Source organism: Haliotis cracherodii, unplaced genomic scaffold (genome assembly GCF_022045235.1).
Source record: "Haliotis cracherodii isolate W230 unplaced genomic scaffold, xgHalCrac1.p SCAF_1, whole genome shotgun sequence".
In the NCBI taxonomy this organism is placed as follows: Eukaryota; Metazoa; Mollusca; class Gastropoda; order Lepetellida; family Haliotidae; genus Haliotis; species Haliotis cracherodii.
In genome coordinates, this window is record NW_027266264.1 from 28,011,542 (window position 1) to 28,036,866 (window position 25,325).

The window sequence follows — 25,325 nt, forward strand, 5'->3', positions numbered from 1 at the left end:
AAACACACACATCGACATGCATGGAAAAAAGGTGCTAACAACCCTAAAATGAATCCGTACATAATCGTGTAAAGTAATTGTGTAAACATTTTCATGTACTGAATTCTTAAGTTGTGCGGCTATTCTTAAAAACAGGGACTTGTAAATATCAGGTAAATAATTTGGAAATAATAAGCAACATAGAGAGTAACAATACAGACTCCACGTGGGGTGGGCGATTCTGTACGGAGATTTATGATCAGGGAGAAGTTCTTTAACGTTGTGATGTATATAAAGATGTGCAGTACGTCGGCGAAGCTCCATGAGAGGGAGCTGTTAGGAGCTGTGGTGCGGTCTTGTGTATCGAGGGTCAGTCAGGGACCCGCACTATTGATCGACATGCCAATCTCGTTGGTCACACTTAACAAAACGTCTCCAATATAAAACCCACAGATTGGGAGCTAACGGTCAGTCCACTATATTAGAGACAATGACTGGCTTTCTGAGCGCTCGTCAAATTGAATGTTCTCAGTGGATGACAGTATGGCAAGGGGTGAACGTAACCCCGGGGAAGGTCAGGCAGTGTCCAAGCGAAGGCTTTAGACGAACAAGAAGATCCTTTATAACAACGAATTGTGCTGACAACATTAAACTTGCTTCTGTTTCCATAGGTGAGTGAGTGAGTGAGTGAGTGAGTGAGTGAGTGAGTTTGGTTTAACGCCGCTTTGAACAGTATTCCAGTTATATCGCGGCGTGTCAGCTTAATGTGGGGGGAAAGTCCGAAGTGATGCAGGTCTCAGACGTTTACCACTTCGGTGAAACCCACGAGCACGGGTATGGTTCTGACAAACCTAGAAACATAATCGGGGCGAACCGGGATTCGAACCCACAATCTTTCCATAGGTAATCATAAGTGAGTGAGTGAGTATGGTTTTACGCCGCTTTTAGCAATATTCCAGCAATATCACGGCGGGTGACACCAGAAATGGGCTTCACACATTGTACCCATGTCGGGAATCGAACCCGGGTCTTTGGCGTGACGAGCGAACGCTTTAACCACTGGGCTACCCGACCGCCCCGTAATCATAAGTACTAATATAAGTACGGATACTATCTTTCATTTGAAGAAGTGGAAAAGACTTCCCTGAATTGAAATGAATTTACTATATTCCCATATCAGCTGATATAGTGTGCTATTTCCTCTTAACAGTACCCGCTATATACCTCCCCACTTGAAATAGAATCACATGTCACGAATTTTAATTTACGAAGCTGCTGTGTTGGGGTACTTTGAAGGTTTCTTCCAGACAGAAGTACTTATCGTTACCTTCCATTTCGCGAACACAAACAGGGTCAATGTATCGACGCAGACAGATAAACTATCATCGCACCATGTTCTCGTTAGACGCAAAGATCCCCTCTTGTCTGATTCCTGTCCTCATTATCGGCATAACGCTCGTAACAGGTCTCATGCGCGACAGTTCCGATTGCATCGGGAGAGAATGGTCACTACGGATTAGTTTCAAGTCACTTTACAGGCTTATAAAGGGCGAATGTTGCTTGGATTAAGGTAGTAGCTACATGCATGTTGATACTGGCAGACAGATGAAGGATGTTGGTTGGAGTGTTTGACGCCTGTATCCTAGATGTAGATTTTCAAAAAGTTTAAAAGTTCAACAATATGTGATTTACGTAACTTCAATATTGTGAAAATGTTACGTGCACTCTGACATGAAATCTTTTGTGTATTTGTCTATACGACGGCTGTCTGTAAATACTCTAGTCTGGACCAGAGACCAATCCAAAGAATGACATCGTGAGCATCGATCCACGCAATTGGGATACGATGACATGCCTCAACCAAGCCAGCGTGCCTTACCACCCGATCCCGTTAGTCGCCTCTTACGACAAGCATGTCTTGCTGAAGACCAACTCTAGCGTGGAATTAATTCTTCCTTCTGACATGACAGGGATACAAGTGGATAATGCCCAATGACCAGCCACACAGTCTTTAAAATGCGTTCTTGGTGTTTCAATGGCCTCACATCTGAGCAAACACTGTCGTGATACCTGGACAGGTCCAATCAGTTCCCAGCCCCCGGAGACATATCCTGTTCCAGGCCAGCTGAACCCATTGATTCATGGCAGCAATTCAAAAGAACAAATGCCCGGTAATGGCTCGTGATGTAGAAGTATCGATGAGGGGACACAGAGGGGGAAAGGCGTTTGCCAGTTTGTAGACACTGGCAGGAGTATAGAACCATGGCTTGACAGTGTAATGAAGTTTTGCGAAAGTCAAGACTAAATCCCAAAATCAATTATCGGTGAGTGTGACACGTATTTGAGTTGTGGTGGATGAACGAGAATCGGTCATCTCATCGATGGGGAAGACACCACAGCAAGCATGAGTTCTATCAGAGTTTGACGCTCGGTGAAGCAGAATAGCTGAATCATTGACAAACCGTAGACAGAGCGGGGAATTTGGAGTTTTACATCATATCATTGGAGGACACAGGTCTTCATCGACTTCATAACTCTTCATTATTCAAGGTAAACCTGTCATACAAAGGTCTTTAAATGACCTTGGCAAGAGACCAAAAGACACACAACAACCACAGAAAGGTTTAAATCGTTTTAAGTTTCATTTTACTCTTAAATGTTTAATAGTTTCGATTAGTCGACTAAAATATTCATATTCATACTCTGTTCTGCCTATTTCTAATGACCTTCAGTGTTTCCTTTTGTGCCAGAATTGCACGTTAATTCAGTATGCTTGACCTTTATATTGCCATTTGCCTTTATGTGCTGTGAAAGCAATTGAGTCTAGATTTGTGGGTTCCAGGGACAAATACGGATATGAAGCCGTCTCTAGATGTTTGAAAAAAAACCAACAGTTATAAATGATTAGAGTCAATATAGATAAAATAAGAAATTAAATCACTTCATATTAAGAAGCTTAATTGGGTAAATTTAAATGTAAATTCCTTGCAGAGAAAGCCAAATGTGTGTTCAAGTTCATCCTGCAAGTCACTGTTGTATATATACCAACCTCGTCTTCCGTCTTATTGTAAACTGACGTCCAAAAGAAACATTACCAGAGTTTGAAATCACTATTGCTCAAAAACAACAAAACATACATGCATGAAGTAAAGTGTATTGAGAAGATCAATATATCAACATAATCAACACTGAAAATGACAATCATACCGCGACCGAGAATGACGTCAGAGCCCCCCAAAGTTGGGTGTGGTACAAAACTCGAGCTTTCAGAATCATGGACGTAAACAATCGCTCACGTTCAATAACAAGTCATTAGTAGCGTTTGTGACCACCAAATGCCCAAATACACGCATAAACTCTTCGACGCACAGGAAAAGTCAGTCGTCTGATGAGGTCACGTGAAATTTGACGCCATTCTTCTTGGAGGGCCAAGATCAGTTCCTGCCGGTTGGCTGAAGAGTGTGGTCGTTGTCGAACACGACGATCCATCAAGTCCCAGAGGTGTTCTATGGGGGACATGTCGGGTGAGCATGCAGGCCACGGCAGGTCGTTGACGTTGTTGGCTGCGAGGAAGTTAGTGACAATTCTGGCTGTATGGGCTCTAGCGTTGTCATGCTGATAAATGACACCACGTGGCTGCTGTTGGAGAAATGGTAGGACAACTGGACGAAGAATGTTATCCATGTAACGCTGAGCTGTCAAGTTTCCGTAAAAGATTACCAGCGGTGTCCTCTCCTGCCCACAGATCCCTCCCCACACCATGACACTCCCTCCACCATATGGTACGACCTCCTGCACGCAACACGCCGCCGTTCGTTCACCCCTTCGGCGGTAAACACGTTGTCTTTCATCAGCCCTAAAAATACAGAATCGACTTTCGTCAGTGAAGAAAACCCTCTGCCAGTCACGTCGTTGCCAACGTCGTACAGTCCGGGCCCATCTCAATCGCAGACGACGATGTTGCGCTGTCAATAGCTGTCCTCTGTATGGTCTAAAAGCCCTGATTCCATGAGCCCTGAGTCTCCTGGCCACTGTCTGTCGACTAACCCTGTGACCTAAGGCATTTGTCGCCGATGACGTCACTGTCAGGAAGCGATTTCGGAGGTGCAAGGTACGCAAGTACCGGTCACCATGGGGCGTGGTCACCCTGGGTCTGCCTGTTCTTGGCCTGTCAGCGGTCCGCCCTGTCTGTCTGTAACGTTGCATCAAGTTGGTAACGGAAACACGGGAGCAACCGAAGGTTCGTGCAATATGGGCGTGGGTGGCTCCCAACTGTATCATACCCAACGCTCGTTCACGTTGTTTAACTGTAAGTCGTGGCATTTCTTTTGGTCTTTTTTATCACTGTGGATGTCTGACTTGCCGTTGCAATCGTTTTATACCCTTACCCGCACGTGCATTTGCAGTTGTCCGTGGTGCACGTGTTTTTCACTTTTTCGCGTGTTATCTCGCAAACGTGTAACAGACTATTGACATTTTCTGCATACACTATTGTTGTATTTAGATTATGTGTTTTAGATAGACTTCATCGAAAAAAAAATTATGCTTTGTCTGAAATTTATATTTTCAGTTGGTAAAGTTTCTTTTGGACGTCAGTTTATATAATCACAAATTATATAACTTAAAGTCTAATTAGTTTTCTTTAATATTATCTTGTCGAGTTAATGTTTATAAGTTTCATATATATGCTAACCCTTTTGATTAAATTTGCCTTAGTCTCGTACAAGTACAATCACCGAAATGAAGATGGAATTTTGATGGCTCTCATCTTTACTATTATGAACGCGAATATAACCACTTAATGTGTATCATATCACATTATCTCCATGGTATCGACAAACCATGCCTTAAACATTGATTTGTTTTTTTACGCATCGTTTTAGCGGCGTCTTCTCCCCCGACCCACAAGGACTGTTACTATACATCACTGACAGGGACAGTGTTCAGTTTGTATGGCATTCATCTGATATAACCCAGACTGTTAACCCGTCGGTGATAGCTGACTACGGATACCGCGGCGTTATGAAGACTACGGCGTTTCTTTATCTGTCCCCGATACGGGGGACTGTTGGCGTTATCTGTGACACCGGATGTCCATATCGCAATAAGAGGGTAGCTTTGCCGGCACTGAGATTGACAAAAACACTTCAAACGTATCTCAAGAATATGTCATTCAAACATTTCAGCAACATCTCTAGAGTATTTTATTGAAACGTTTGGTATTTCTACGGCTCATAACGTTAGACCTGAGTACATATCTTCTACGGGTAATAGGAGCTATCTCTTATATTAACTACCACTATCTTAGGAAATCCCAGCCCTCTCTATATATAGTAAACCCTCTTACTCCAAGCTGACCTGCAGAAAAATATATGTGGAACTGATAGCTGACCCATATCAGTCTAACTGGAACCATGGACACACTATCAGCAACATGAATACCGTTGCTACATGCTGGAGAAAGAAAACGATTTCTCGGAAAGGATATTAGGAATAAGTTACTATAAATCCTCAATGCAAGAGAATAAATAACCAGTCTAGACTATCCATGCCACTGAAACAGATTCCATTTGGCATAAAACAAGATACATGTAGCTGTGAAAACTTAATCAGCGATGACTCCAGTTGTTCTCGAAATGGCTAAGCATGTCCTGCCCTCTCGGGAGGACAATGTAATTCTGCCCCCGATATCGTTCGAAAGTTAACAGTAACATTCAATGTGCTTCCGCTGTTTTGTGAAAAACTTGCAAATTGTAAATTGGCAAAACTTGTAAATAGGTAAAATGTTTAACACAGTTTATTTTCAGATATCGGGCCACCAACGTATAATCAAGAAGCCGCAATATAAGTAGATATGTTCTCATTTTCTCTGAAGATGTCAATGAATACGGAATTGTGTTGTGATTGAGAGCAGTGCATTTGATTCAGGGTTTAAGTTGAATGAGAATATTGAAAACAGTTTATTTTGTAATGTTGATATATTATTAGTGTTTAATACTGACGATAATACCTACCGTGAAGATTTTATTCAGCAATGAAGACTATCAATTACAGTTAATGGGCCTGCAGCTCACCTGAATGTTTCTGGAAAATGGAAAACGTCAAAGCCAGGGAATAACCAGTCTCAATTATCGGGCGAAAGAGATTCCATTGGGCTTAAGAGGCAAACTAGTGGTGAAAATATATGACTGGATCAGTGATGGCACAAGCTGTTCGCGAAAAGAGAGAGCATGTCCCACTCCACCGGTAGAACCCGCCACTCACACAATTTGCATGAAAAGGTAAGTGTTTGTTGCCTGACGTGGCGCAGCCGTACTCCTTTCACGAAGGCCATAACACAAGGATAAGAATTAAGACAAGTAAGAATAGTTTTCAACAATATACATGACTACATTGATCACTGGCTGAAAGGAGGCTCAGCCCAAATGCTTGACATAAGTGCCTTGAACCACAGTGGAGAATGGAAGTTAAAGGTCATGGTCGACGTTTGCCTATTTCAATACACATGTACGCCTATGAGGATACAAAGAAATTGTGTTATGTATTCATGTTGTCCCAAGTTGCTATTCATGAAAAGTGTCATGTATTCATGATCTCCCAAGTTGATGTCCATAAAAAGTGTCATGTATTCATGTTCATGTATTCTTGCTATCCACAAAAAGTGTCATGTTTTCACGTTCTCCCAAGTTGCTATCCATAAAAAGTGTCATGTATTCACGTTCTCCCAAGTTGCTATCCATAGAAAGTGTCATATATTCATGCTTTCCCAAGTTGCTAGCCATAAAAAAGTGTCAGGTATGCATGTTCTCCAAAGTTGCTATCCATGAAAAGTTTCATGTATTCATGCTCTCCCAAGTTGCTATCCATAAAAAGTGTCATGTATTCATGCTATCCATGAAAAGTGTCAGGTATGCATGTTCTCCAAAGTTGCTGTCCATAGACAGTGTCATGTATGCATGCTCTCCCAAGTTGCTATTCATGAAAAGTGTTACGTGTTCATGTTCTCCCAACATGAATACACGACACTGTTTATGGAAGGCAACTTCTTTTAGTCTTTGTATGTGGTATACCCATAGGCGAAAATGCGTATTGAAATCGGCAAACATTGATCATGACGTACTGAAATACGTCTTTTCAAACTGCAAACGTACATCGAACGTCATGTGTCATGACCTCGTGGCACAGTAAAAAGTGAAAAGAGTGATTCACTTGCTCAGTCGTAATTGTATTAAACATAACTTATAAATGAATTATAGAAAACTAAGTATATTACAAATTGGAAAAAATCAAATTTAGTAGACACTGAAAGTACAACATTAAGACAACAACAGCTGCATGCCGAATGCAGAAAAGTTGCAACAGAACATGATTTGACCAAATTGCCCTTAGCTTAAATCATATGGAGGAAATATCAAAATAAGGAAAAATATTTAAAAAATCTAATAAAATGTAAAATCCATCACTCTCGTGTGTAATGTTAATTAAATGTTAAAATTGCCCTCAGCTTAAATCATATGGAGGAAATATCAAAATAAGGAAAAACATTTAAAAAATCTAATAAAATGTAAAATCCATCACTCTCGTGTGTAATGTTAATTAAATGTTAAAAGTCAACTAAAAGTCTGAGATGCCAATGTAGCCTAATACTTTTCCGTGTACATATGTCAATGACTGACTAATATGACAAATGATTGGATGCACTTGGATGTCAGTGTTCGTGGATCTAAGGTCATTTCTGAAAGAAAAATGTTAACCGAGATCGATGCACCATACGTCAATAAAAGTATCAAATGAAGAAAGGTACTCTTTGCACCAAGATTGTTGCATTAAATAGGTTTCCTTTGATATATATGCTAATGTTTAAATGTGCGTTAACTCAAAGTTTCTATTTTTGTAGATTCAACAACAGCTATACCGTGGAAGCAAAGATATCGAAAATTTTCATAAGAAGAAATATGACATTTGTCCGTGCTTAATATAAAATCAAATGTGAACTTAACTGTCTAACTGATGAGATACAATCAAATTCTAAGACAATATCATGGACTGAATTGAAGTCAAGAAGTTATGTTGACTGTTATTGAATATTATTTTTATTTTTAGAGCCAAAGATAGACAGGTTAATGTACAACATAATGTCTTTTTTTTAACATTAATAGTTATAAAGCTCGTAAGATAAATCTTGCATGAACAGCCATGTTCGGTAAGCCCTTTCGGTAATTAACTTGAAATAGCCTTTCACGACAGAAATTCACCAGATAATAATCAGTCTCGAATATCTCCCGAAACAGATTCCATACCGTGTTAATAGCAAAATAGTGATGAATATCATACAGATTACGAAACATTTATGATGACACACTTGTCCTTAAAAATCACGCTCAAGTGAATAAGTACACGAAGGTGTGAAAACCCCATGGATAAATCATAGCGTGGGATGTCACATTTGATACATTCACATTGCATATCCACCACAAAAAGTTTGGAATGACTTAAATGTAATGAAAAGTACATTTTAAACCTTGGGTCATTGTAGATCTGATTGTGGAGTATATGCACAAATAAGAGCGGCATATTGTTATATCTGTTTCATAAGGCTTGTATTTCAACCTGGTTGATGGTCATCTTGGAGAAGAAAAACCTATTAGGGCCATGTCCTGAATATTTTCGGTGAAGCAACATCTGACACCATGCTTAGCTTCAAGTTTCGAGGGGTGCGGGGTGCGGCGCAGTTTCGAGTTTCGTAAAAATGGTACTTTCATTCGTTGACAGACCAAACTGAAACCGGTTGCAAACTCTGGTTGCGCATGAATATTGATATATGCCTAGATATTATTATTTGCAAACAAAACAGCACCGACGCTCAAGATCCTTTTGGAAGAAATTCTTCAGCTTATGGTAATTCAAGCGCCATGTTGTTAGTACGCAGGACAACTGAAAGAAAATTTAAAAAGTCACATTAGCGCCGCGCTTTGACCCAACAGTCGGTCACTCGAACTGCTTTGCAATCAAAATGGCCCGGTTTCCTTGATCTATCAGCTGAATTTATATCATGTCCGTACCATTTTGGAAAACGGAAATCAGAGTGTTCCCCAAAAGATATTCATGTTAACTGTACCCATCTGTACTGAAGACGTGAAAATCAACAAACTTAAGTCAGTGAGAGTTTCGAACGATCGAAGGGCAAGGTCACCACATGAATAACAAAAGACAACCGTGATCTACTCACAGCGTTTTACGCTAGAGATAGGGAATGTTATCATTCACATTTGGGATGTTTGGGGCCACAAAATCAGAAGTCAGGCACACTTCCACGGAGTTTTCGAATGGTTTGTATCGGAACTGTTCACGTTTAGTGATCGAGTCATGAACAACACCTACCTAAAACAGGGCCACAAAATATGTCTCGAAGGGGACACTGATGGTACAACCGGATGTCCCCACGAGGACAAATATATCGGGGTTTATAAAAATCATATGTACCCTGGTGTCATATCACGTCACGAGACAACAGTGTATTGTTTCCGTAATCCGGACGGCATTGTTGACGTCATTCAAATCTTATTGTGACGTGAGGTCGGAGTGACGTCACACTAGAAACGGCGCCATAGCTGAAAATGTTTAACGTCTTTCGACAAATTGTGGTTCAGCTGCTGTTGCGACTTGTTTTTCTTTTTTGGTAAACACTAAAATTCGTCTCTGTATGTAGACATCTTCTTCGGTAATGCATAGAACATTATATTCGTGCTCATGTCATACTATGTTTAGAGTGTCTCTATCCTGTATTTCCTGGGCGAGAACGAGGAAAATACCGGAAATAGACACTCTTGTCGTAAACATAGTATGACATGAACACAATTAAGATATCCTCCATACATGTACATTGCACGCCTCCTGATCCTGAGTGAGTGAGTTGGGTTCACTCCGCTTTGCAGTACTTTATATAGTATTCGGCGCTTGGGTTCAATGTGGGTTGAAGGCGCTGATCGGAGAAGTGTACCCCGTGGGTTCAACCCATGAGCTACATTCTTCAAAACACTCCAGACACTTCCAATTGTTATTTAATGCTGCACAGCTAGGCCTCTTACAAACAACTTTCCTGGTCGTGCTTGCACGGGACGTGAAGGATAACAAGAAAACTCATATTGCGGGCTCATTTAAAGCAATAGAGAATGTCTTATATAAATACCACAAGAGGCAGTTCTGGTAAATGTTTGTTAAGCGAAATTTGCTGTTACTGTCCATGGTGATGTAATAGTTATCGTTTGTGAGCAGTCCCCTGTTGTTAACAGCTTCTACGGCCGTTTAAACTCATTTGATCCTCTACATCAAGATCGGCGAAACTTGTGCATCTGTTCATCTTCACCATGGCAACGTACACATCGTCTCTCGCTGCTACCATCTCCATCAAACTATAGTTTTCAATATCACATTTAGCTTTAAGACATGAGCTTCAAATGCCCAACTATCACTATGGTTAGGTTTTCACAAAGGCGTCGTCTTTACTCTCTTTATGTGAGCTATAAATGGCAGTGCCTTTAGCATGTAACAGATTCATGGCAGTTATATCACAGGGATAATCATCTTCTCGTATTTCACACGAGATAATGGTACCTGAGGTCATCAAACAAATAAGACAATGGCAGCTGGCAACATATTTACTTGAAATAATATATTCTCATATTCATGTTTAAGAGCATTAATTTTTCGCCATTTTCACAACTATCTCTCCTGACTCATTGCTTTTAATGTAACTTTTGTGAGTGGCGGTGCTACCGGTAGAGCACGTAATGACCCTCTTTTTGCGACCACTCATTGTCTGCATATTCATAAAGGTTGATAGGTTCAATCTATTATCTCCTTCGTTAAATGTGTGGGCCTGTTATTAAAGGATGGCTGTTTTGTATCCGTTTAGGTGGTTGTAGATACGCGAAAGAAAAGGAATTGATTATTCTCTGTCATCAGAACTGGCCAGTGGTGTAAATTATCGCCTGTAGTATAAGCTATTTCAAAGCAACGGATGTAACAAAGATCGGACCCCTTCGCCTCGAACGTTCTAGGACTGTACATCACACGTCGATCCATAGCGCTGATATTCTGGTAAATGGCAACATTGTTTATTGCTTACTGCGGGGTCAAAACCTCCATAGGCATTACACGACACCAGTCACGACAACAGGGAATTGGCAGTGACGCCATTTGTCCCGCAAGAGATGCCTACAGCCAAAGGCTTCCTCGCCGGCAAATTAATTTAAAACGTTGGAGGTAAAACCACGATTAGGCAACGATTAGATAAACTGATTTTAAGTAATGTCCATGTGATGTAATGTCCATCCTGTTAGTGGTTGATGAGGCATGGGGTCATCACGGACGCACCAGAGAGGTGACGGGGAAACGATTACAATCAATTAACTGTAAACGGCCTTGGAATTTCGTTAAACTTTCTATTTTCCTTACATCGGCACACCATTTACGTTTATGTTTTAACACGTGGAACACGACAAGATACACTTCAGACTAACCTACGTTTGTCCCCACAGTCAAGTTTACAAATGCGCAAAACAAGAGAATGTCGGTAAGAGCAAGACAGGACAAACATAATTTCCCTCCTACTCCAACATCTAGGATACCATGCAGTCAAACAAGCCTGTAAAACACAAATACAAATTCTCAGAAATATTGGCTTATGAAGGAGTATTGCCAGATCGATGTAAAATATGGCTCAAAACCCCGGTATAAGTGCTTGCGCTGCAATCACTCACGGGGTTTGCCCTTCAATTCTTGGGTTGTTTAAAGTGTGAAATATCCGTAAACCCTTTCTATCGTTGAGTTATCTTCACTTAAATGACACCCACAGCAAATGTCAGAAATAAAGCTGAACGATTCTTGATCGTTAATATCTGGTTTCGTCATCTACCAACTGAAGGTTCCAGGATGATAGTGCTTCTATATCAACCGTATCTTCGTAGCGATGGTATTCCAGTCGACCCTTCACACGTGATATCGTTCTGCTATCTCTCCGGCTGTACGTTATCCAATTAAAACTAATCTTCACAAAGAATATTATGAAACCGAATCAATTCACCAAGGTGAAGGGTAGACCAGTACAAGTGCAAACACTGCATCGAACGGCATAGTTAACAAGGTGACTCGCATTACTGTTAACATAGTATCAAATAATTAACTAAGCCAGTACAGTTTATATGGAAACTCTCAATAATTATTTCAGTCATTGCTATTTACATGGAGGTGAGGTGAAATGGTGTTTAACGTTCCGTCCAAGGTTATTGCACTTATATATCTACGTGCATGTACGCGTGTGTGTGGCTGCTTGTACTAGCTTGTATTTATAGTGCTAGCCCACTGAGATACCATGCCGCAGTTTAACAGGAATACCCCACTCAGACACAGTACTGACTCCGAGCCGGCCAGTCCTTGTTTAAGCCCCTTAATGCCGAACGCCAGACAGGGTTACAACAAGTACCATCTTTTAACGTCTTTTGGTATGACGCGGCCGGGGATCGAACCCCGGACCTTCCTCACTCCGGCCGGACGCTCTACCACTGGACCACGGAAGCGGTCTATTTACATGGACATTTTCCACGCTTTTCCAGATATTACGGAGTATATAAGGAGCCTCGCCGTTTGTACCTTTTATTGATAGTATGTAGGACGTGCAACGTTTTGTTCATGATATATAAATATCATTTTGCTTTCTAATTAACAACGAGCCTGTGAACAGTGTTAGTGTATGTGACAAATGCGACAGCTCACCAGAGGCATTCTTATGTTATTCTTGTCATTCGATCATATTGTTGTAAGATCTAGGTCATTCGGGCCCTGATTGAAGGGGTCCCCTGTCACAAATTATGGTATCATTGATTCTTCCTTTGGATTTATCGACGCAGTGACAATTAGTTTCAGGGAATATCCGGTTGATATAATAGTATATCAGTTTCCCAGACACTGAAGTGCTTCATCAGTCATCAATTCTCAATGTTGCTTGTACTGAACTGGACGCACCTGCTGTTCTGAGACACGTTGAATGGGGGTTTGTATGGATATTTTATGTTACTGAGTCTGATTACTGACTAGCAAGAGTGATGACGTCAACTTGCAGTAGTCATCTTTCCCTTTAAGTCAAGCAATATTCCAGTAGCTTCAGCCTTTGAAGTCTACATGTAAAACTTTTCAGGTACAATCGGGCACGTTCCTTCTGTGAAGATTGCCAAAGCGTCATACGACTTTTTTCAAAAGTCAACATTTATTCATCATTCAACGACTCCGTGAAGCTTAAAAAGGTTTTATGGTAGGCATCTGGATGACATTGCCATATTTGACATAAAGATAATTTGCTATAATGACCGGCTATATAGTTTTTCCTCTGTCTTGATTCCTACACCAAAACAATGCAAGTCCGGAGGAAAATGGGCACAGAAGCTTACCATTATCCAGTGATAGCGTGAGTGAGTGTTGTCTTATGCCGTTTTATGCAATATTCGGCAATAACAGATCGGAACACTACAAATGGATTTCACGTATTGTACCTCTAAAGATTCATAACCGGGCATTCGGCGCAACGAGCAAATGCTCTAACTGTTAGGCTGCACACCTTGCCTGAGTGATGTAACTTTTGAAGGTGAAGGATGTTACCAAACTGATGTGTTTTGCTATTTTTTCATAATAAATTCTCCAAACATTTTCTGATGTTCTTTTAATATCTTCATATTTTGTTGTCTCTGCAACCCATTAACTGTAAGTGATATTCCAATGTAATATATCCCTAGTATCTCTGAATCCTGTCAAATGCATGTAGACAGATACTACCCATATCAGACTGATTATGAATAGAGTTAGAGCGCAATTACAATAGTTAAACCATGAACACATGGAAATGTTCCACATGTCTTTACCATTTGAATTCAGTGTCCAGTATTCACCCAGTTTATACACTACATGTATGTACCAGTGTATGTTATAAGGATAGCTTAACATGGTATAGACAACTGTTGTTACAGTATAGACTTGTCGAACGATGACGCCTTAGCAATATTAATGTACAATGTGTATCTCCTCTTCAAAATGTAATTGTAAAACACCATGTGCTAGAAAGGTAGGGTTCACCATGCACTTTAAGTAATTCTCTCATGCATTTTTTTCATGTTTTGATAATAAATGTAGCCTGATAACTTCTACAGTAATTACTGATAATACGTGAGAATGAACCGAGATATATTATCGCTAATTTGTTAACCAGTTTTGATAACCATTTTCGCGAAAACACCTGGAGTCATTTTCAGTGAACCATTCATGTACTTTCCATCTCGATTTTACTTTTTACGCTGAATGAAGATAATGGAGATGAATTATTCCCTAGTGTTGACGTTTCATATTATTTTTACTGAATTGACAGTAAACACTTCAAAAAATTAATTTCCATTTCAGAGCATACTTGACCGATCACCTTTACATATCACCATGACATATATATTAGAGTCAGTTTTCATACACAGCAAAGGGATAAGAGAGAGAGGGTACACTTTATTATGTGCAACCATTAATAAGTACAGTAAACTACGTTTATAACGAACACGCTTATATAAAGAACTGACCGATATAACGAACTTATGTTTTAGTCCCTGTGATTTGTTGTATATGTTGTATAAATGCTTTTAACGAACTACGGTTATTACGAACTAAAATTAGTGGTCACTTTGAGTTCGTTATAACCGTAGTTTACTGTAATCATAAAGTCAACATACAAAGCAAGGGAAAAGGATGCACATAATACACAAGTATAAAGTATACAAAAAAGCCACGGGGAGGGGTTGGTGAAAAACATATCCTGTGGTGGTTGCGAAAGAGGATGTGGAAACTCACAAGTTTAAAAACAGATATTTATTGCAAGTTATATTATTCCTGGCTGCCACAGGTTGATAACATATTGCTTACAAAGCATTACATTTGTAGTCAATGGATTTTGGATCTCTGAACAGAGCATTAGAGATCTGGCTGTGAGATCTTATTGATGTTACTGATACTTTATCGTTCCCTTAAGTAGTTTTTTTAGCTTTTCGAATATAGCTACATATATGCATTTATCATATCAACAGTGATTCCAGCATTTAGATTTATGTTTTCGGGATATGAATGCGTTCATATATTACGGAGAACAGTCAGTGTTCATTTATTTCATTATATTTTCACTAAGGTAACCAAGGCAGTTTCAACTCTAGGTCCTGTCTGGGGAGTCAGATGTACCTGGTTCCCAGGTGAATATCCCATCATGTGTTACATTGGTAATAAGCAGCGCAAATATCTATTTCGTAAGTGACTTTGACCTTCAAAGTCAACCAATCTCATAGAATAATGAAATAATCACATAGGCACATATAAAATGTTTCCGGTGGGGCAGGAGACGCTCACCTTTTCGCGTCAAAAGTCGAAGTCAACCAATTTTACAGAATAATAAAATAATCACATAGACACATATAACTTCTTTGCAGTGGGGCAGGATACGTTCAACTTTTTGCAAACACCTGGTTTCATCAGTCCATGTATATGGGACTCCCTAGCACTTAGACCAGTACATCATCACCCCTGCCTATATATATATAGACCTCGGAACAGTTAAACCAGCATAACACCTCTTTATACGGACCTCCCCAGCCAGTACATCATCACTCCTCCCTCTATAGACCTCAGAACAGTTAAACCAGCATAACACCTCTTTATATGGACCTCCCCAGCCAGTACATCATCACTCCTCCCTCTATAGACCTCGGAACAGTTAAACCAGCATAACACCTCTTTATATGGACCTCCCCAGCCAGTACATCATCACTCCTCCCTCTATAGACCTGGGAACAGTTACACCAGCATAACACCTCTTTATATGGACCTCCCCAGCCAGTACATCATCACTCCTCCCTCTATAGACCTCGGAACAGTTACACCAGCATAACACCTCTTTATATGGACCGCCCCAGCCAGTACATCATCACTCCTCCCTCTATAGACCTCGGAACAGTTACACCAGCATAACACCTCTTTATATTGACCTCCCCAGCCAATACATCATCACTCCTCCCTCTATACACCTCGGAACAGCTACACCAGCATAACACCTCTTTATTTGGACCTCCCCAGCCAGTACATCATCACTCCTCCCTATATAGACCTCGGAACAGTTAAACCAGCATAACACCTCTTTATATGGACCTCCCCAGCCAGTACATCATCACTCCTCCCTCTATAGACCTCAGAACAGTTAAACCAGCATAACACCTCTTTATATGGACCTCCCCAGCCAGTATATCATCACTTCTCCCTCTATAGACCTCGGAACAGTTAAACCAGCATAACACCTCTTTATATGGACCTACCCAGCCAGTACATCATCACTTCTCCCTCTATAGACCTCGGAACAGTTAAACCAGCATAACACCTCTTTATATGGACCTCCCCAGCCAGTACATCATCACTCCTCCCTCTATAGACCTCAGAACAGTTAAACCAGCATAACACCTCTTTATATGGACCTCCCCAGCCAGTATATCATCACTTCTCCCTCTATAGACCTCGGAACAGTTAAACCAGCATAACACCTCTTTATATGGACCTACCCAGCCAGTACATCATCACTTCTCCCTCTATAGACCTCGGAACAGTTACACCAGCATAACACCTCTCTATATGGACCTCCCCAGCCAGTACATCATCACTCCTCCCTATATATACCTCGGAACATGTATGGATATGCAGGTAAATATATTACTATGGAAGTGCTACTGTTTTATACGTTATCGTACAATCTGTCATAAATTTTGAACGTTTGCAGCCCTTAGCGGACACTAAGTGTAGCACATAGAACCTGCAATAATAATTCTATAGCTATATATCAAAGTAAACATCGCCATATCGTGATACACCACAGACATATCTCAAACGTCAAACATAGCATTTGACATATCCCAAGAACACGATCCTACTCGGATGTTCTAAGGCAATACCACAACCTTTTGTGCCTTTCAACTTGCAATTCCAAAAGAATAACCTTCATAGATAGATTTCTCATTTCCTTCCAGACGAAAAGCCCTCAAGAGATAACCTGCATCCAACGGTTTTCAATACACCAGTGTTCTGACCCAGAGTTCATCTGACTGTACACATCTAATCAGGTATGCCGTAAAAGGCAACAATGCTTGTCGTAAGAGGCGACTGACGGTATCGGGTGGTCAGGCTCGCTGACTTGGTTGATGTATCTCATCGATCCCAATTGTGTGGATCGATGGTTATGTTGTCAGTCACTGGATTGTCTGGTCCAGACTCGACTATTTACAGACCGCCGTCATATGCGGCGTTAATTAACAATCAAACAAACAAAGATATGATGCATGAGCTATTGATGTGAAGTGATTGTCATGGGATAGACATAGTTTGCATTCTCATTACTGGTAACGAATGTTCCAATCAGTGACGGCGATCTCGACCCCAGCCCTGTTACATTTGCATTTAACACTATCAAGGGTGTTGCTGACCACCCAAATATACATGTATCATCCCCGCTAAATATATGTGATGGTGGCAATATGCTACTACACAATGTACACATAACATCAATTTACACTTAGATGCTTTTAGAATACCGCTGTATATTTCAACTTGCTAACATCGAAATCAATAAGTCAGCTATAAAAAGGGAGAATTTATATCTAATGAAATATGCATTAGATCTGCAAAATGCCAATCTGGGCCAATCTTGTTTATGGAGTGTATTCACGTCTATCAGAAGACTGCTACGCAGTAAGGCTTGGCTATAATAGCACCAAGCTTGCTCTTTGAAGTAAATGGTAAATAGAGAATAACATACCTACGCGAGGAGTAAGAAAGAACATACATAAGGGATACATTAGTACACCCTGCTGATGGTCCTAACCTTATCGTCTGGCTGCAAAATGGCGTAAGATAGCAATCCATGGCACTGGACTTTCAATATATCAAACAGGAAATATTTAACATTGATCACTTCATCATTCTTCTCTCAAACCCTCACCGTATCTTGGTGGAAAGAAGTATGGGGTTACATCGTTGTCATATTTCACGACACAGTTGTAGATGGTGCCATTCCTTAACCCCAATACAACTGTCAGTGTAAGCAGGTAGCAATGTGTTGTGCGTGGCATGGTTAGCTCTGTGCTGTGCACAGTGTAGCGAGACAGCATTCGCTGACTGAGCTTGAAACTCATATCATATCCGAACCCACAACATTCAAAGTGGTAGACGTCATCAAGCCATATCATAGCGATATGACTTCTGTACGTCAATGATAAAGCATTGGCGTTAATATAGCAGCGATTAAAAGTTAAAGCATGGGAGTTAATACTGTAGCGATATGACTGCCGTACGTCAAAGATAAAGCATGGACGTTATCATCGCTGCACTGTGACTGTCGTACGTCAAAGTTAAAGCAGGGGCGCCATTATCGTTGCACTGTGACTGTCGTACGTCAAAGTTAAAGCATGGTCCTTATTATCGTTGCACTGTGACTGCCGTCGTTATTATCGTTGCGCTGTGACTGCCGTACGTCAAAGTTAAAGCATGGGCGTTAGTATCGCTGCACTGTGACTGCCGTCGTTATTATCGTTGCACTGTGACTGCCGTACGACAAAATTAAAGCATGGGCGTTATCATATATGCACTGTGACTGGCGTACGTCAAAGTTAAAGCATGGGCGTAATTGTCGTTGCACTGTGACTGTCGTGCGTCAAAGTTAAAGCATGGGCGTTATTATCGTTGCACTGTGACTGCCGTCGTTATTATCGTTGCACTGTGACTGCCGTACGTCAAAGTTAAAGCATGGGCGTTATGATCGCTGCACTGTGACTGCCGTCGTTATTATCTATGCACTGTGACTGCCGTACGTCAAAGTTAAAGCATGGGCGTTATCATCGCTGCACTGTGACTGCCGTCGTTATTATCGCTGCACTGTGACTGCCGTACGTCAAAGTTAAAGCATGGGCGTTATTATCGTTGCACTGTGACTGCCGTCGTTATTATCTATGCACCGTGACTGCCGTACGTCAAAGTTAAAGCATGGGCGTTATCATCGCTGCACTGTGACTGCCGTCGTTATTATCGCTGCACTGTGACTACCGTACAACAAAGTTAAAGCATGGGCGTTATTATCGTTGCACTGTGACTGCCGTCGTTATTATCTATGCACCGTGACTGCCGTACGTCAAAGTTAAAGCATGCCCCTTATTATCGTTGCACTGTGACTGCCGTCGTTATTATCGTTGCACTGTGACTGCCGTACGTCAAAGTTAAAGCATGGGCGTTAATATCGCTGCACTGTGACTGCCGTCGTTATTATTGTTGCACTGTGACTGCCGTACGACAAAATTAAAGCATGGGCGTTATCATATATGCACTGTGACTGGCGTACATCAAAGTTAAAGCATGGGCGTAATTGTCGTTGCACTGTAACTGTCGTACGTCAAAGTTAAAGCATGGGCGTTATTATCGTTGCACTGTGACTGCCGTCGTTATTATCTATGCACCGTGACTGCCGTACGTCAAAGTTAAAGCATGGACGTTATCATCGCTGCACTGTGACTGCCGTCGTTATTATCGTTGCACTGTGACTGTCGTACGACAAAGTTAAAGTATGGGCGTAATTGTCGTTGCACTGTGACTGTCGTACGTCAAAGTTAAATTATGGGCGTAATTGTCGTTGCATTGTGACTGCCGTACGTCAAAGTTAAAGCATGGGCGTAATTGTCGTTGCACTGTGACTGCCGTTCGTCAAAGTTAAAGCATGGGCGTTATTATCGTTGCACTGTGACTGTCGTACGACAAAGTTAAAGCATGGGCGTAATTGTCGTTGCACTGTGACTGTCGTACGTCAAAGTTAAAGCATGGGCGTAATTGTCGTTGCACTGTGACTGCCGTACGTCAAAGTTAAAGCATGGGCGTAATTGTCGTTGCACTGTGACTGTCGTACGTCAAAGTTAAAGCATGGGCGTTATTATCGCTGCACTGTGACTGTTGTACGTCAAAGTTAAAGCATGGGCGTTATTATCGTTGCACTGTGACTGTCGTACGACAAAGTTAAAGCATGGGCGTAATTGTCGTTGCACTGTGACTGTCGTACGTCAAAGTTAAAGCATGGGCGTAATTGTCGTTGCACTGTGACTGCCGTACGTCAAAGTTAAAGCATGGGCGTAATTGTCGTTGCACTGTGACTGTCGTACGTCAAAGTTAAAGCATGGGCGTTATTATCGCTGCACTGTGACTGTTGTACGTCAAAGTTAAAGCATGGGTGTTATTATCGTTGCACTGTGACTGCCGTTCGACAAAGTTAAAGCATGGGCGTTATTATCAATGCACTGTGACTGCCGAACGTTAATGTTAAAGCATGGGCGTTATTATCGTTGCACTGTGACTGTCGTCGTTATTATCGTTGCACTGTGACTGCCGTACGACAAAGTTAAAGCATGGGCGTTATTATCGCTGCACTGTGACTGCCGTCGTTATTATCGTTACACTGTGACTGCCATACGACAAAGTTAAAGCATGGGCGTTATTATCATTGCACTGTGACTGCCGAACGTTAATGTTAAAGCATGGGAGTTAATGCTGAAGCGATATGAGTGCCGTACGTCAGCCGTACAATATATGGGAGTTACGTTCACCTTAGCGCTGAGAAAGCTTTGTGGAACTGGGCCCATGTTTAACTTTTGATTTGAGGGTCAATACGAAATAAACTTTCATTTATGTTGTTTGGGTTAGGCTTGTAATGTAATTGCAGCCTAGGTGAACATGACACGGATTGTGGTAATACCAAAGTCCCTCTCTCCAGAACCACATCTTCCTGCAGTAGCAAACCACAGGTGAGTTCCGATTCAAATGTTACATCCGCAAACGGCAAATATTAAACATATGACGAACAGAAAGGTGTTACTGATAATATGGTAGAGACAAATTCCTTCTAGGACGCCTACGGTTTATGGTGTGGTTAATTATGCACAGAAATACAGAAATACACACACACACACACACACACACACACACACACACACACACACACACACACACACACACACACACACATTATATAAAATTAACACTAGCCCGCTAGCCCGGGGCTAGTACAAATTCCTGCGGGCTAATACAAATTTCAAAATTTCCCCATTGATTTAATTAACATTAAAATGGCATTTTATTTATTTTTATCCCGGGCTAGTAAAACGTTTGAGTTTACTGCTAACACTGTTATATATATGGCCCCTAATACGTACACGCAATTATCAGCACAGTCGTATAACAACCTTGAACACATGATGCGTGCCAGTTGTGATGTAGACGAAAGTAACTTTGGTCTCTGCAGGCGCTCCCGTTGCAACATGAAATCTGATATACAACGAATTGTTAATATAAATATTCAACTTTGCAGATAATTGCGTGTCCGTATTTGGTGCCAAGTATTGTGATTAATATGGGATTCCCTTGGGGTGTTCATATTTTCATCGCAAGCACAGAGAAATCCAAGAATCCAATCAAGATGGAATTGACAGTTTCATTAATAATAATGATTAATGAAATAATGCAGCATAACTTTGTGATGACACAATATGCTCGCTAAACGACCGAGGCCGTCACACTGGGACCACAACATATATTGACGGAGGCAAATTATTCCCCCAATTGTTTAGAGATCTTACATAAATTCACCTGATTTGAACTGTCTGAAAACACATTTAGACGTGAAACGAATTACAGTGACGGGGATAATAATGTTTGTTTCTAAAGATGGATTCTGTTGCACAGAGATGGGTTAGGGCTGTAGGTTTCTTGACGTAAATTTCATAATCAAACAGAGTGCAGGACCCATATGTAGAACTGTGATTGAATTCCCTCGCATTAGCTGCCGCTACTTACTTAAGAAATACGGAAGCACATACTGCTACGTGCCCCAACTTATAGAAGATTATATTGGACGACAGTTTTATTGTTAGCAAAATCGAAAGATTGACCACTCTGTCAGCTGGCGTGGTCCTGGAGCAGGGATAATACTGAAACACGACAGAAACTTGTACTAAGAGTTGCATTCTGTGTCAGCTCATACAACACCGACAGGTATTTTGTATCAGTACATCAACACCGACAGGAGACAAACTTGTATTTTGTATCAGTACATCAACATCAATAGGGAAAAAACTTGTATTTTGTATCAGTACATCAACACCGACAGGAGACAAACTTGTATTTTGTATCAGTACATCAACACCGACAGGAGACAAACTTGTATTTTGTATCAGTACATCAACACCGACAGGAGACAAACTTGTATTTTGTATCAGTACATCAACACCGATATGGGACAAACTTGTATATTGTATCAGTACATCAACACCGATATGGGACAAACTTGTATTTTGTATCAGTACATCAACACCGATAGGGGAAAAACTTGTATTTTGTACCAGTACATCATTACCGACAGGAGACAAACTTGTATTTTGTATCAGTACATCAACACCTATAGGGAAAAACTTGTATTTTGTATCAGTACATCAACACCGACAGGAGACAAACTTGTATTTTGTATCAGTACATCAACAATGACTGGGGACAAACTTGTATTTTGTATCAGTACATCAACACCGATATGGGACAAACTAGTATTTTGTATCAATACATCAACACCGATATTGGACAAACTTGTATTTTGTATCAGTACATCAACACCGATATGGGACAAACTAGTATTTTGTATCAATACATCAACACCGATATGGGACAAACTTGTATTTTGTATCAGTACATCAACACCGATAGGGAAAAACCTTGTGTTTTGTATCAATACATAAACACCGATATGGGACAAACTTGTATTTTGTATCAGTACATAAACACCGATATGGGACAAACTTGTATTTTGTATCAGTACATCAAAACCGATATGGGACAAACTTGTATATTGTATCAGTACATCAACATCGACAGGAGACAAACTTGTATATTGTATCAGTACATCAACACCGACAGGAGACAAACTTGTATTTTGTATCAGTACATCAACACCGATATGGGACAAACTTGTATTTTGTATCAGTACATCAACACCGACTGGGAAAAAACTTGTATTTTGTATCAGTACATCAACACCGATATGGGAACAAACTTGTATTTTGTATCAGTACATCAACACCGACTGGGGAAAAGCTTGTATTTTGTATTAGTACATCAACACCGACAGGGAAAAAACTTGTATTTTGTATCAGTACATCAACACCGATATGGGACAAACTTGTATTTTGTATCAGTACATCAACACCGACTGGGAAAAATCTTGTATTTTGTATCAGTACATCAACACCGACAGGAGACAAACTTGTATTTTGTATCAGTACATCAACACCGACTGGGAAAAAAACTTGTGTTTTGTATCAGTACATCAACACCGACTGGGAAAAATCTTGTATTTTGTATCAGTACATCAACACACACTGGGGAAAAGCTTGTATTTTGTATCAGTACATCAACCCCGACAGGGAAAAAACTTGTGTTTTGTATCAGTACATCAACACCGATATGGGACAAACTTGTATTTTGTATCAGTACATCAACACCGACTGGGAAAAAGCTTGTATTTTGTAATAGTACATCAACACCGACTGGGAAAAAAACTTGTATTTTGTATCAGTACATCAACACCGACTGGGACAAACTTGTATTTTGTATCAGTACATCAACACCGACTGGGGAAAAACTTGTATTTTGTACCGAACAGAGGGCAATGTTATATCTTGTGTCCGTACAAACAACATGTATGTCAAAATTCCAAACATGCCAAAAGACATCACGAACTATGTTGTTTGAATATCATTTTGAATTTTCAAGAAAAACATGCGTACTTTCCTCTGACAAACACGGACGACCAAGGACGTCCTGCACATGCTAAAATGCATAATTATATATATGGTACTACCACGTACTCCAGATTACCCTAACGTGGACGGGCGGATATGCTGGGAATGATAAATAAGACACGTTACCTTTCATGACTGGCACATACATTTATTGTTGGTTCATGGTATTTCAGCATTACAACGTTTTCAATGTACGACATCGAAAATAGAATATTTCAGAACAGCTACAGTTTTAGCCCAGGGTGTAAAATACATTGTTTCTCTTGCTTTCAAACTACTGATATTCGCTTTCTTCCATTTGTTTTATCATGCGTGGAGGACTCGATGTGGGTGGATCAAGTCGGATACATCTCAGGTTGAAGTTTTTCATTTTCATTTAACACTGTGATGAATTGTGTTAGTTTATGCTGTACGGGCGATACCCCTGAATTTAGGTAAGTTGTGTTAACACATAGGCTGGCACCCGTCTTGTGTTGCCTTACCTGTGGGATGCTTGCGACGAAACTGAAGATCCATGCCAGCACCAACATTATCTTCCCTCGTTTGTCGGCGTCGTTTAAACTGAGAGGACGCATGATGGCAAAATACCTGTCCAGGCTGATAGTTACGAGCGTGAAGGAGGAAAGGTACAAACCGAAGGCACGAAAGAACATAAGGATGCGGCAGGCGGCTTCACCCGCCTTCCACGCGACTGTGATGTTCCACGTCGTCTCCAACGGCAGCATGACGAAAGTAACTATTAAATCCGCTATTGACAGGTGCATGATGAAGAGATTGACACGGGACTTGATATTCCTGTTCCGAAATAACGTTATGAAAACAGTTAGGTTCCCACAAGCTGCCACGAGGAACAGGCAAGAGTAAGCGATCACAGACACCAGGTTGTCATTGTCGAATGTAATTTCTCTTGGTAATGTCCCTGATGCTGGATCCATGCATTTCAACTGGGACACGTTTCCCGTGATGTTGACACAGGGAACTTTGACGGAGTCGTTAACCGCCGTCGCTGCATCTGTGCCGTTCATGCCATATGCTCCGGGAAGTTTACCAAATGTAACATTTTCTCCCATCATGTAAGAAAATAACGTCACGGATTTCCTCAGAGGCTGACCATTCCTACACTACATCTCGCCTTGACTCTTCTGAAACACTTGAATCGCAAACAAAAGTTATCTCGCTCCTTCACCGACGTTATCAGGTAGTTGTGGCCGGCTAAAGTGGCTGAGACTGCCTTCCTCCTGTATATCGTCATTCACTGATCATAGCGAGCGATCAATACAACCACGCGGCCTCCTATAGGCCGCATCGCCCAACACATGCGCAAAGCCATCAACACCAATACATCGGTTTCTGGACGGTCGATCTTAACAAATCTTCCAATATCAACGTATATACAAACAAGTGAATCAA

At 40.9% G+C, this 25,325-nt stretch overlaps 1 protein-coding gene across 2 annotated transcripts in view; it reads right to left on the minus strand.

Annotated features, from left to right (window-relative positions):
- LOC139462653 (adipokinetic hormone/corazonin-related peptide receptor variant I-like) overlaps positions 1-25,118 on the minus strand; it is a 48,436-nt gene extending 23,318 nt beyond the window's left edge. For both annotated transcript variants that reach the window (XM_071244487.1, XM_071244493.1), the window contains exon 1: positions 24,398-25,118. In XM_071244487.1, the coding sequence (XP_071100588.1) occupies positions 24,398-24,988 (591 nt within the window). In that variant the 5' untranslated portion in view covers positions 24,989-25,118. The remainder of the gene's footprint in view (positions 1-24,397) is intronic.
- Between the last annotated feature and the right edge of the window lie 207 nt (positions 25,119-25,325).